The 12,873-nt window shown below is 33.7% G+C and overlaps 1 protein-coding gene across 1 annotated transcript in view; it reads left to right on the top strand.

Annotated features, from left to right (window-relative positions):
* The window catches only part of ASZ1 (ankyrin repeat, SAM and basic leucine zipper domain containing 1), a 104,304-nt gene that overhangs the window by 55,089 nt on the left and 36,342 nt on the right, over positions 1 to 12,873 (top strand). The window contains exons 5-8 of the mRNA XM_001368340.4: positions 4,505 to 4,616; positions 5,071 to 5,205; positions 6,649 to 6,773; positions 8,829 to 8,904. Of these exons, the coding sequence (XP_001368377.1) occupies positions 4,505 to 4,616; positions 5,071 to 5,205; positions 6,649 to 6,773; positions 8,829 to 8,904 (448 nt within the window). The remainder of the gene's footprint in view (positions 1 to 4,504; positions 4,617 to 5,070; positions 5,206 to 6,648; positions 6,774 to 8,828; positions 8,905 to 12,873) is intronic.

The following is a 12,873-nucleotide window of genomic DNA, read 5'->3' as shown; positions in this document are numbered from 1 at the left end:
TAAAAATCATTTGCTCTAGCAGTATAACTAAAGTGGTTTTAAAAGCACCTTAGTCAGCATATACTTGGATTATTTGCAGAGTACAGTGAAATGTGACCAGAGGCAACAGGTTTAGTGTAAATGTTTATAAAATCTTAGAAGTATGGTAGAAAATTATAATTAGAATTACTTCATAAAACAGAGAGAAGCCAGAACGTTTGGTAAGACTCAACCAAATAAAGTTCTCTCCAGGTCATATAAAGGCAACAATAAATATATGGTAGAAAAGATCAACTATTTTTTTACAACAAACTTTTCTCATCATCAAGAACAAATAAGTAACCCCATTGGGACACTTAACTTCACAGTCTTGGATGTGTTATATAAAAGGTAGAAATGTTATTAGTAAAGATAACACAGATGAGACTGTGTATACATAGAAGAAATCTATGTTAGAAGTTGACATACTTGTGCAGGTTTTGAGAGTTTGATTCATAAGGTAGTGGAGGGGAATGGAAAATATTATATGGGTGGACAAAATCTTGAACTGTATTAGTATTTTAAAAGGTAATAAAGAAAACTGGTATATAAAATTTTATGAGACTGCTGTTTTAAGGGGATTTGTTAAAGAGCAGACATCCTTTCATAAGCTGTGTCCCTTATGAATTACATCTTGACTATCACAAACGTGACTGAAACAAAAGAAATACAAGATCCCAATATGTTTGTTGTTTATTGATATATATTTTTAAAGTATTCAGTGAAGTACCAGGTTACCTTTAAGATTCTTTTCCAACCAGATCTTATATAGATATAGATACTTTCAATAAAATTCCTTTAAAGATCTAACAGAGAAACTACAGAAAACAGACTTCTGTTGGTCTGAAAGGTTTTATTACTGATGTTAGAAATCCAGCACAGAAACTTGAGAGATTCCTATACATGGCTAAATTCTCTCGATAACCCCATTGCTGGATGGTAGTGTATTAGTTAATTAGCTGCCTAGAACATTAATAGAGATTAACATAACCACACAAGAAAAACCAAATGGATCAAGACTTATTTGTTATGTGGCTGTTGCTATACTAGGCTATGAAGACATAATTACAAAAAATGAAACAGTATGCCTTTTAAAGGAACTTACAGTCTAATGGTAAAGACAAAGATATATTTAAGAATATAAAGAATAAATATAAAGAGAATAAATTGTAATTAGAGAGGGAAGATACTACAAGTTGAAGAATCAGGAAAGACTTTATGTAGACTTGGGATCTTAAGCTATATCTTGAAGATGAGGAGTTCTATGAAGCAAAGGAGGAGACGGCATTCCAGGCATGAAACTTATCCATTAGATATAGCAAGAGACAGATATGTGCCCTGAAACACTGGCTTATCTTTAATTTTGATAATATCTGATTGTAAGTCATTGAATGTTAAATGTTTTAAAGAATTTAAACTGTGTAACTCAGCATGATGGAGAGCCTGTTACACATAAAGAACTTCAAAGAAGAACTAAAATAAAGGACGCCATTTTAGAAATGTATGACTGAAACAAAAGATGGACTGGTCACATTTAGGGATAAGTGGTGGACAGCTTCTCTGTGTTTCATTGGTATCCCATCAATATTAGAAAATAGGAAAGAAAGTTCCAGGCACATTGGGTACACCCATTGTAGCAAACTTATGAATGGAGATGGACAAGAGATGCACAGAACAATGGAGGAATGGATGGGTTCTTTCTCTAATCTTAATCATTAGAGAAATGCTTATTGATTATGAGTAGGCCAGGCCAATATAATAAAAATGACAAGTGTACCCATTAATTTATCTCTTCAGTTCCATCCCAATTATACTGCCAAATAATTTAATTAAATAGGTAGAATATATAATATCAAAATTAATCTGGAAAAACAAAAGATCAAGAATATAAAGGGAAACAATGAAAACAAATATTAAGGAAGATGGACCAGCAGTTGCAGATTTCAAACTATATTATAAAGTGGTAATCATCAAAACAATCTGACTAAGAAATAGAGTGATGGATCATTGAAATAGATTAGGTACGCAATACATGGTAGGAAATTACTATAATAATCTAGTGTTTAGGGACAAATAAATGGTTCAGTGGTTAGCGTGCCAAGCCTGGAGTTAGAAAGACCTGAGTTCAAATTTGTCCACAGACACCTATTGGTTATGTGACCCTGGGCAAGTCACTTAAGCCTGTTTGCCTCGGGTTTTTGTTTTTGTTTTTTTTTTTAATCTGTAAAATGAGCTAGAGAAGGAAATGGAAAATTATTCTGGTATCTTTGCCAAGAAAGCCCCAAATGTGGTCATAGAGCCAAAACTTAAATGACAGAATAACAATAATCTGATATTTATTAAACCCATAAGATCCAGGGTTTTGGGTAGAGTAAGAAATCAACAAAATTAACAAAAAATGCTGAGGAAATTGGAAAGCAATTTAGCAGGAACTAGAACCACATCTAACACCACTTCCAAGATAATATGTGAGATCTATGGATGCCTTTTAGCTGTATGAGATTAAAATTAGATAACATAAAATTGCAGTTGGCAAAGTTAACAGTTTTGTGAAATGTTCTAGTACTGTCCAAAACAGACTTCATTACCTTTCCCTTTCTACTCATCTTCCCAATTTTCCTTTTGTCAGGGTATCACTTCCCTTCCAGCCCCGCAGGTTTTCAATCCAAGAGTACTTTTAATTAAGCTCTCTGACTCTTGTCAAGTTTATCTCTCTCCACATCATCTCTTATATCTGCCCTTTTGCCTCCACTTTAACCTATCATCCTACATAAGTCCTTATCGCCTTTCAACTCAACTATTATAATAGCCTCATAATGGATTAATTCATTTTCTTCTTTTCCCTTCCATCTTCCACTAAAATGTCAAAGTGATATTCCCAAAGGACAGCTCTGACCATAGCACTATATTATTCAAGGAGTTCCAGTAACTCCCTGTTGCCTCAAACCTAAAATAAAAACTTTAATGTTTGCTATGCAGTGCCCTTCAAAGCTTAACCCTCACTTATGTTTCCAGGAATTTTATACATTTTTTCCCTTTGTGCACTCCATGTTTGATCTAAATTGGACCTTCTTCTACCTTCTCTAAGAGTTTTTCCCAATCCTTAATATCAGTGCCTTCCCTCAGAGATATATCCAATTTGCTTTATTATATAAAGCCTGGTTTTGTACATAACTGTTTACATATTGTTTCGCCGTTTTAGACTAAAGTCTCTGAGAATAGAGACTGTTTTTTAAACTTACTTTATTCTGCTCCTCCCCAAACATTTAGCATAGCACCTGGCATATAGGTGTATATTAAATACTTTGTGATTTACTGAACTTTTTTATTTTTTTAATCTTGTTTATCATCCTTACAGTTTCATCTTTAATGCTGTTCTGATGCTTTGTTTCGCTAGGTCTCTCAACTTTATGTACACTTAATTTTTTTTCTTTCTTTTGCTTCTCAGTATTTTATGTGTTGAAATTGTCCATAACCTTTTACCATCCTCCTTATTAGTAAGAATCCCACTATTGTATTGCTGTCTTGCCCTGGTAATAGTGGTGTTTTGCTCCTTCATCTCATGATCCAAAAGTTTTGGGGGATGGGGAGATATATCCTTAATCTCATTGGAGTATTTTGTCATTCTGTAAGATTTTAGAAATGAATGTATATTGTAACTTAATAAAATGAGGGATACTGATTGCCATATTTTTCTATTTACCTAGAAGAGAAGTGCCAAAAGGTAAGTAAATGGTTAGAGATAGTCTAGAAACAGTGTTTTTCTCAGTAACTTCTCCCTTTTCTTTCATTCTGACATCATTGTTATTACAGAAATAAGAAAGGTTTACTCTGAATCGATGACCATTTTGTGTTTTTCTTTGCTTCATGGATTGTCATAACCAGAGTTCATCACCAATTTAAACTGGTTCTTGGAAAGTAAATATAGTCTGTCTTGAGACTAGTATAAAGGTCTATTCCATTTCTTCCTTGAAGCATGGAAGTGTAAATGAGTTAAAAAATATGTAAAGTATAACCTCAAGAGTAGGTTCTACAATGATAATAAAATAAAGGATAAAAGTGAAATTTTCATTAAAGATTTTCAGTGTTCAAAATTATTACATGCCAAGTTATGATAATTAGAATTTTTGGAGCAAGAATCTTCAAATACAGATTTGTACAAACCTAATAAGTCCTTTTATATGAGTGAAAAAGATTTAAATTTCCTAAGAGAAATTATGACATTCTTTTAGTAAATATCACACTGAATTTCACTAGAGGGTGCTGTGTAAGCATTTATCATAGAATATGAAGAAAGCCTCTTTCTTTTTGTTGATTACTTTTATTGGTATGATTTTTCCCATTTTTAAACATATTGATGTCATAAATCTTCATTTCTTATTCTCTATTACACCAAAAGAATTTTGAATAATTGAAAAAAAGTACTTTCTAGTACTTTTGACTAGTTGTCATTTAAATATTGAATATTTGTTTTGTTTTTCCCTAGAAAATGTATGACTCCAATCATGTATGCAGCACGAGAAGGCCATCCTCAGGTTGTTGCTCTCCTTGTTGCTCATGGAGCAGAAATAAATGCCCAAGATGAAAATGGTTATACAGTATGATTCCTTCTATTTTCCTTTGTTAAAGGCTTTTGTTTCTACAACATTGATAAGGTGTAGGAAATTCCTTCAGGCAATAGGGAAAATTAGAAGGTAATAGACTCTTTTTTCCTGATACTTTCTGATGTTGGAAGAATGACACCTTCTTCCTATGATTTTTTTGCCTCAGGCAAACAGGACCTCTGCATATCTACAAAACCTAGCCACTCAAATAGAAATATTATTTGGGGGGAAATTTTACATTAATAACAAGTTAATTGGAAATATTTTTTTAATTCTAAAGCATCACAAAATTTTGATGTGTGTATATTTTTATTAAAATTGTGATGTGGCAGGGTTTGGAATTTAATTTTAGTAATATGGATATAGTAAGATGAAATGATTCCTATTTATTGATATTTGCTTTTTAATTTATTTTTCTATTGTAAAACTTTTTTTAATCTTTTTTTAGGCCTTAATGTGGGCAGCACGTCAGGGTCATAAAAGTGTAGTTTTGAAGTTGCTTGAACTGGGAGCTAATAAAACAATACAAACCAAAGATGGAAAGACAGCGGGAGAGATTGCCAAAAGAAATAAACATCCAGAGGTATTGTCCCAATTATAAAGGTGGAAGGAGAAGATGGAGACAACCTGATGCTTTGTCAGAGATAAAATGTTTTATCCTTTGATAAAATTATAATAATGAATGTGGCAAGCATTAAAATATTTAAGTGTTACTAAGGTTTTCCCCCCAAAACAGAATAATTAAAACTTCATTTAAATTCCATTCAGAGTTTCACATGAATGTGAAATTTAATTGTCTGATTTCGTAAATTTAAAATTTTATAAAAGCTTGACAAAATCATTTAACTTGAGAAATGAAATTATGTTAAGATGTTTATGTGAATGTACAGAATATAAATGTTTAAAATGAATTAATTTTCCTGTAAATAAAACCAGCTGTGTCCAAAATTGAGTATATGAAACTAAGATTAGATTTTGCAAATTTAATTCAAAGAAATTAATTCAGAAGGTAATATTTAATTGTTTCCCTTGCCACCCAAATAAACACACAAAAGTATAAATGAAAATGTTTATACTTGATTGTATTCATTACATAAAATGTTGTTTTGCAGAGTATCTGTAATAGTAAACACTGAATATTTGTATAACATTTGTAAATTATTAAGTTGACATTAATGTTAGGTCAGAATTTGGATGTTTTAGCTAAAGGCCAAAAACTATAATTAAAAAATTAGGTATTATAGTCTTGAAAATAAATTACGAAGTTCAAAATAAAACATTTAGGATCAGTTTTTTAGAGCATAACAGAATGTAACATTAAATGTTATTTCTCATATGTAATCATCAGTGCCTTGTGTGGTATAGGAACTTAATCAGTGCTTATTGAGTGAGACCAAAAGACCGTCATGATAATTGACTAATATCAACTATGCTGAGTCAAAATAATCACCAAAATAAATTTCTAACATTTAGATCTTGTATCTTAAATTTGGACAAAGCAGTCTTTAGCTGGACTACTGTTAAGATTAATTTACACATAGTCTATATTTGATTTCATACAAAAATAATTGTTACCATACACAATTTACTTCCCAAATTATCTCCCAAAGAGAGCTGAGATTTATATGTGTTGTGTGTGTGTGTGTTTGAAATGTTTTGACATGACTAATCAGAACCATGTCAAATATACTTTAAGCACTGGCCGATTAGACTGTTTAAATAGGTCTTACACTTCAAGTTGCATACCTTTTAGATATGAGGATGAATTTTCTCACTACTATTGTGTATTTTTATTCTTTTTATAGTTTACGTTTTCTAATTTGAAGTAGATTTTTTGAAGCCTCTCTTTAAATATACTTGCTCTTCTAATTGATTTTCTTAAAGGAATTCTTTTTAAAAAACTTCTGTCTCTTCCTTGCTAAAATCCCCACTGAGAATATGAGTGAACTTGTGAATTGATTTAAAGTTAACATGGTAGTCGCCATTAATATTTGCTATATTTAAATCAGTTTGTTAAAATTTTTAGCTCTTCACTTTACTTTCTTTGACTGTGAATCCATTGCAAGGAAAGCTCCAACATTTAACTAAAGAGGAAGCTATATGTAGACTTTTGACAACTGATGGTGATACTGGAAAAGACCACAAATTTAGGTAAAGTAACATCACTAAAATTTAAAATTAGTTAAATTGTAATCCAGTGTCAATTAATTATGCAAATTGTTAGAAGCTTAATGACTGTGAATAATCATTGAATAATTTGAATACTATACGTTATGTTAGCATGCTACATTTTTAACTTTTTGCAAATATATCACAAATTAACCTTTCTCCCCTCTATTACTGTAGGGGATATCTTCCCATTTCCCTCAGTCTCACAACTATCTTAAATGCCTCCCTATTTCTCATTCCCCAAACCCTATATCCAAACTGTTGCCAAGGCCTGCTGATTTCACCTTTGCTCCATCTCCTGAATATATTCCCTTCTCTTCTCTGACATTACCATCACTTTAGTGTAGGCCCTCATCAACTCACACTTTAATTATTGCAATAGCTTGCTGGTAGGTCAGCCTCAATTTTCTCCTCACTTCAATCCATCCTTCATCCAGCCACAAAAGTGATTTTCCTAAAACTCATGTCTTATCATGTCATTTCACTACTCAATAAATTCTAGTAGCTTCATATTACCTCCAGTAACAAATATAAAATGCTTTGTTTAACTTCAAAACCCTTCATAACTCAGCCCCCTCCTATCTTTCCTGTCTTTTTCCTTCTTATTTTCTCAGCTTTGAACCAGTGACACAGGCCACAAACAAGACACTCCATCTCTTAGCTCTAGAAATTCTCACTAGCTATCCCTCAGGCTAAAAATGCTAATTACTGTCCCTGACTTCTTTTAAGTCCCAAATAAAACTCCACCTCCTACAGGAAGCCTTCACCAGCCCCTCTTAATAATTACAGTGCCTATCCTCTGTTAATTATTTTCTACTAATTTTCTGTATAGTTTGTATAGGTTTGTTTGTATGTTGTCTCTTCTATTTTATTATGAGCTCCTTGAGGCCAGAAACTATCTTTTACTTCTTTTTGACAGTGGCCTGAAACATTTTGTTGCTCATTTATTTCAGTTGTGTCCAACTCTTCATGCCCCCATTTGGGGTTTTCTGGACAAAGATAATAGAGCGGTTTGCCATTTCCTTCTTCAGCTCATTTTACAGAAGAGGAAATGGAGGCAAACAGGGTTAAGTGGCTTGCCCTGAGTCACACAGCTAATAAGTGTCTGAGATAAAATTTTAAATTAGATTTTCCTTACTCCAGCCTGCATATTCTGTCCCCTGTACCACCTAGCTACCCTACCTGGCACAGAGTGTGCTTTTAATAAATGCTTATTGATTGATTCATTAATTCCATAGAACTTTAAAGTTTGCAATACACACTTTAAAATACCATCTCAGTTGATTTTTAAAATAACCTTGGAAAGGTAGGTGCTATTTTTTTTAAACCCTTACCTCTCATCTTAGAATCAATACTTTGTATTGGTTCTAAGGGAGAAGAGCAGTAAGGGCTAAGCAGTAGGAGTTAAGTGACTTGCCGAGGGTCACACATCTAGTAAGTGCCTGAGGCCAGATTTGAATATAGGAACTCCCATCTCTAGGCCTGGGTCTCAGTCCACTGAGCCAGCCAGCTGCCTCTGGTAGATGGTATTATTATCCCTATTTTATAGTTAAGGAAACTGAAGTAGATAAGTAAAATGATTTGCCCAAGCTGAAACAGCTAGGAAGAGTCTAAGGCTAGATTTGTACTCTGCCTTTCTTGAGTCTTGTTCCAAGATGATGTTCAAGCATTAATGTATCTATTTTTTTAGTTATTCATCCTTTTGGAAAGGTAGTAATTTTTACAATAAAGATTTCTCTAAAATTTATGATGATTACACTTAAATTAAGGTGAATAAGTACCCGGTAATAATGTTACCCTCAATACTGGAAAATATTTATGAACCAGGAATTTATTGCCATAGACTTCCATGTTTCATGGTCATAATTTTTAATACCTCTTACATATCTTTCCAACTTTAGAAATCTTACTTGCTTTAGTACATGTAGTATCTAGTGTATATCTATATAAATATTTCAAATTTAGGATATTTGATTAGTATTGGTTACTTGGTTTATGGACTTTTCTTCTTCTCATGTTATCATGAAATATCCATAGTTCATATACAGCTTTTGGTGATCTTGAACTATTTTTACATGGACTTGGACTTGAACATATGACAGAATTACTAAAGGTAAGTTTTCATTTAAAAAAATTAGTGTATTTTCCTGTGAATTGTCATATTCCCTGAGGCCTTTTATAATATCAAATTATTTTATGATTTTTAAAAAGTTTTTGAAACTTTTCCTTTCATGATGGGCCTGAAATTTTGCTTTATTGTCTTTTGAGTACCATCTTACATATGCTTTACAATCACAGAGTTTTAATAGTAATTACTACCATCTGATGCATGACTATCAAAAGAATTACACAGCTATTTTACTTCTTAGCAAAACATTAGGTCGTAATGAACAAATTATTCTCTTCATGTATCACACTTTCTGTAATCATTTTTATTCAAGTATCTTTATAGACTATTGCAGCTTACCTCAATATTCATTTAGAAAACTCATATGCTAAAGAAACAAAAGTTTAAAAAATTATGGTCATTTTAGTTTAATAAAACATTAGGCAGGATACTAAGGGGTGGAGTCAAGATGGCGGCATAGAGGCAGTGAAAGTTCAGACCTCTAAAAACCCTTCTTTACCGATTAAAAACTAAATACTCCTAGGGGACTGAAAATCAAACCTAACAACAAGACAGAACCAGGGAACCCTCCTGCAGGACTCAACTTAAAAGGTATGCCCCACCCCCAAGCCTGAGTTTGAAAACACTCTAGTTTAAGGGGAAGTAAGAAGGAAGGTCCCAGGGCTCCCCCCCCCCCCCACCTAGAGCGATAAGCCTCCAGGGCAGTTGGAACCTCTGGGAGGGAAAGGGTGCTGGTCTGGAGGGAGTACCTTGAGGGCAAAGCTGTGCCAGGCTCAGAGCGTTAAACACAGACAGTGGGGAAACAGTTGGAGAAGAAACACAGAGCAAGCAGCCTAGTTACAACAGCATAGATATTCCATATTGCGCCCGCCCTCTCCCCCCCCCAGGTTTTTGCCTCAGGGCACATCCAGCTCAACCCAGATGAACTTAATCCCATCAAAGGTTCCAGAGGGCAGGGAAGCTCAAGCTCCAACACCCCTCCCCCACATTCTGCACTGAGAGATTTGCAGACTAAGTTCCAAGGGTGAAGGCTGACAGAAAAGCCCACAGATCCCACAAAAAATGAGAGGAGCAAGAGCACAGACAACTGCAGGGAGTAAAGAAGGGGTAAATATGAGCAAATAACAGAAAAAGAAAAAAGAAATTACCATCAACAGCTTCTATACAGGCAACGAACAAAGAGCAAACGGAACAGAGAAGGATGAGGGAACACCAAGCAAAAAAACAGAAACTCCAGCGAATTGGATACAGACTTTGGAAGAACTCAAAATACAATTAAGAGAGGCTGAAGAAAATTTAAAAGCAAAATAAGTCATCTGGAAACAGAAAACAGTGTCTTGAAAGCCAAAATTAATCAGCTTGAAAATGAGGCAAAGGAGATGAAAGATGAAGCAAAGAAGATTGAAATATGACCTCCAAAGAAAATCAGACCAGAAGGAGAAGAACAACCAAAAAGCCAGGGCCTAAATCCAATCTTTAAGAACCAGAATACAACAATTAGAAGCAAGCAACTTCACAAGGCAGCAGGACACTATAAAACAAAATCAAAAGAATGAAAAAATTGAGGAAAGTATGAAGCACCTCATTCACAAAACAGAAGATTTAGAAAATCGTTACAGGAGAGACAACTTAAGAATCATCAGTCTACTAGAAGAAAAAGCCTAGATATCATACTACAAGAAATTATCCCAGAAAACTGCCCCGATATTCTAGAACAAGAGGGAAAAGTGAAAATTGAAAGAATCCACAGATCACCACCTGTACTCAGTCCCCAAATGACAATACCCAGGAATGTAATAGCCAAATTCAAGAACTATCAGACCAAGGAAAAAATATTACAAGCTGCTAAGAAGAAGTCATTCAGATACCATGGAATCACAGTAAGTATAACACAGGATCTGGCTGCATCTACACTGAAGGACTGAAAGGCATGGAATATGATATTCTGGAAAGCAAGGGAACTAGGTCTACAACAAGAATCAACTACCCAGCAAAACTGACTATATTCTTATAGGGGAAAGCATGGTCATTTCACAAAATAGAAGAATTCCAAACCTTTGTAAAAAAAAAGACCAGACCTGAGCAGAAAATTTGATGCCCAAGTACAGAGCTCAAGAGAATCATCAAAAGGTAATTTAGAAAGAGAGCAAAAACAAAAACAAAACAAAACAAAAACTGTTTTTTAAGAGATCCAATAAGTTAAAATGATATGTATCCCTATAAGAAAAGAGGTCATTGGTAACTCTTAAAAAATGTTATAATCACCTGGGCAACTAGAAGAATTACACTTAGAGGAAACAGTGACAAATTGTATAGGATGAAATTCCAAGACATAAATATGTATATAGATATATGTATGCCTAAATACGAGTGTGTGTGTGTGTGTGTGTGTGTGTGTGTGTGTGTGTGTGTGTACACACTAGAGATAAAAAGAGGTTAATACTAAAAGAAATGGGAAAAGAAACAAAAGGGTGTAAATTTATATATTACAAAGAAGTGCATGGTGGGAAGGGGAAGAACATCAAAACACTGGAAGGGAAAGAGGTTGGAGATAGGAAATGCTCAACTCTTACGTACATTGAAATTGACTCAAAAAGGGAAGAACAATTAAATACGTTGGGTCAGAGAATTGATTTGTGCCCTATAGGGAAGTAGAAGGGTATAAAATGGATTGGTGGGGAGGGAAGCAATAGAGGTAGGGAGAGATTGGGGGGGGTGTTAAAAAAAGACTGTAAAGAAAATAAGAGGGGAATAAGAAGGTAGGGGCTAGGAAGAGAAGTAAAATAAGGGTGGGAATTTGTGGGACTAATTAAAAACAAAACACTGGTGTAGAAAGAAATAGTGAAAGAAAGGACAGGACTAGGAGTAGAAATCAAAATGCTGGGAAATACACAGCTGGTAATCATAACTCTGAATATGAATGGAATGAACTTACCCATAAAATGCAAGTGAATAGCAGAGTGGATTAGAAACCAAAACCCTACCATATGCTGTCTACAAGAAGTACACATGAGGAAGGTAGACACGCATAGGGTAAAAGTAAGAGGATGGAGCCAGATCTATTGGGAATCAACTGATAAAAAGGAGGCAGTAGTCACAACCATGATAACTGACAAAGCCAAAATGAAAATAGATCTAGTTAAAAGAGATAGGGATGGTAATTATATCCTGATAAAAGGCAGTATAGACAATGAGGAAATATCCGTACTCAACATGTATGCACCAAATGGCATACCATCCAAATTTATAAAGGAGAAACTGGTTGGAGCTCAAGGATGAAATAGATAGAAAAACTATACGAGTGGGAGACCTGAACCTTCCTCTATCAGAATCAGAAAAACCAAAAAATAAATAAGAAAGAGGTAAGAGGAGTGAATGAAATCTTAGAAAAATTAAACTTAGTATATATGTGGAGAAAAATAAATAGGGACAAAAAAGAATACACCTTTTCAGTAGCACATGGTACATTCACAAAAATTGACCATGTATTAGGGCATAAAAACAATGCAAACAAGTGCAAAAGAGTAGAAATAATAAATGCAACCTTCTCAGGTCACAATGCAATGAAAATAATAATATTACATGTAGAGGTAAATAAAAAATTAATTGGAAATTAAACAATACAATTCTCCAAAAACAGTTAAAGAACAAATCATAGAAACAATTCATAATTTCATTGAAGAAAATGAAAAGGATGAGACATCCTTTCAAAATCTATGAGATGCAGCCAAAGCAGTACTCGGGGAAATTTATATCCTTGAGCTCATATATTAACAAATTAGGGAGGGCAGAGGTCAATGAATTGGGCATGCAAATTAAAAAACTAGAAAGTGAAAAAATTAAAAATCCTCAGATGAAGACTAACTTAGAGATCCTAAAAATTATTGATAAATTAAGAAAATTGAAAATCAAAGAATTATTGATTTAATAAATAAGACTGGAAGCTGGTACTTT

The sequence above is a fragment of the Monodelphis domestica genome, chromosome 5 (genome assembly GCF_027887165.1).
Source record: "Monodelphis domestica isolate mMonDom1 chromosome 5, mMonDom1.pri, whole genome shotgun sequence".
NCBI classification, from domain to species: domain Eukaryota; kingdom Metazoa; phylum Chordata; class Mammalia; order Didelphimorphia; family Didelphidae; genus Monodelphis; species Monodelphis domestica.
The sequence above is the reverse complement of the archived record's forward strand: the minus strand, read 5'-3'. Positions and strand labels throughout refer to the sequence as shown.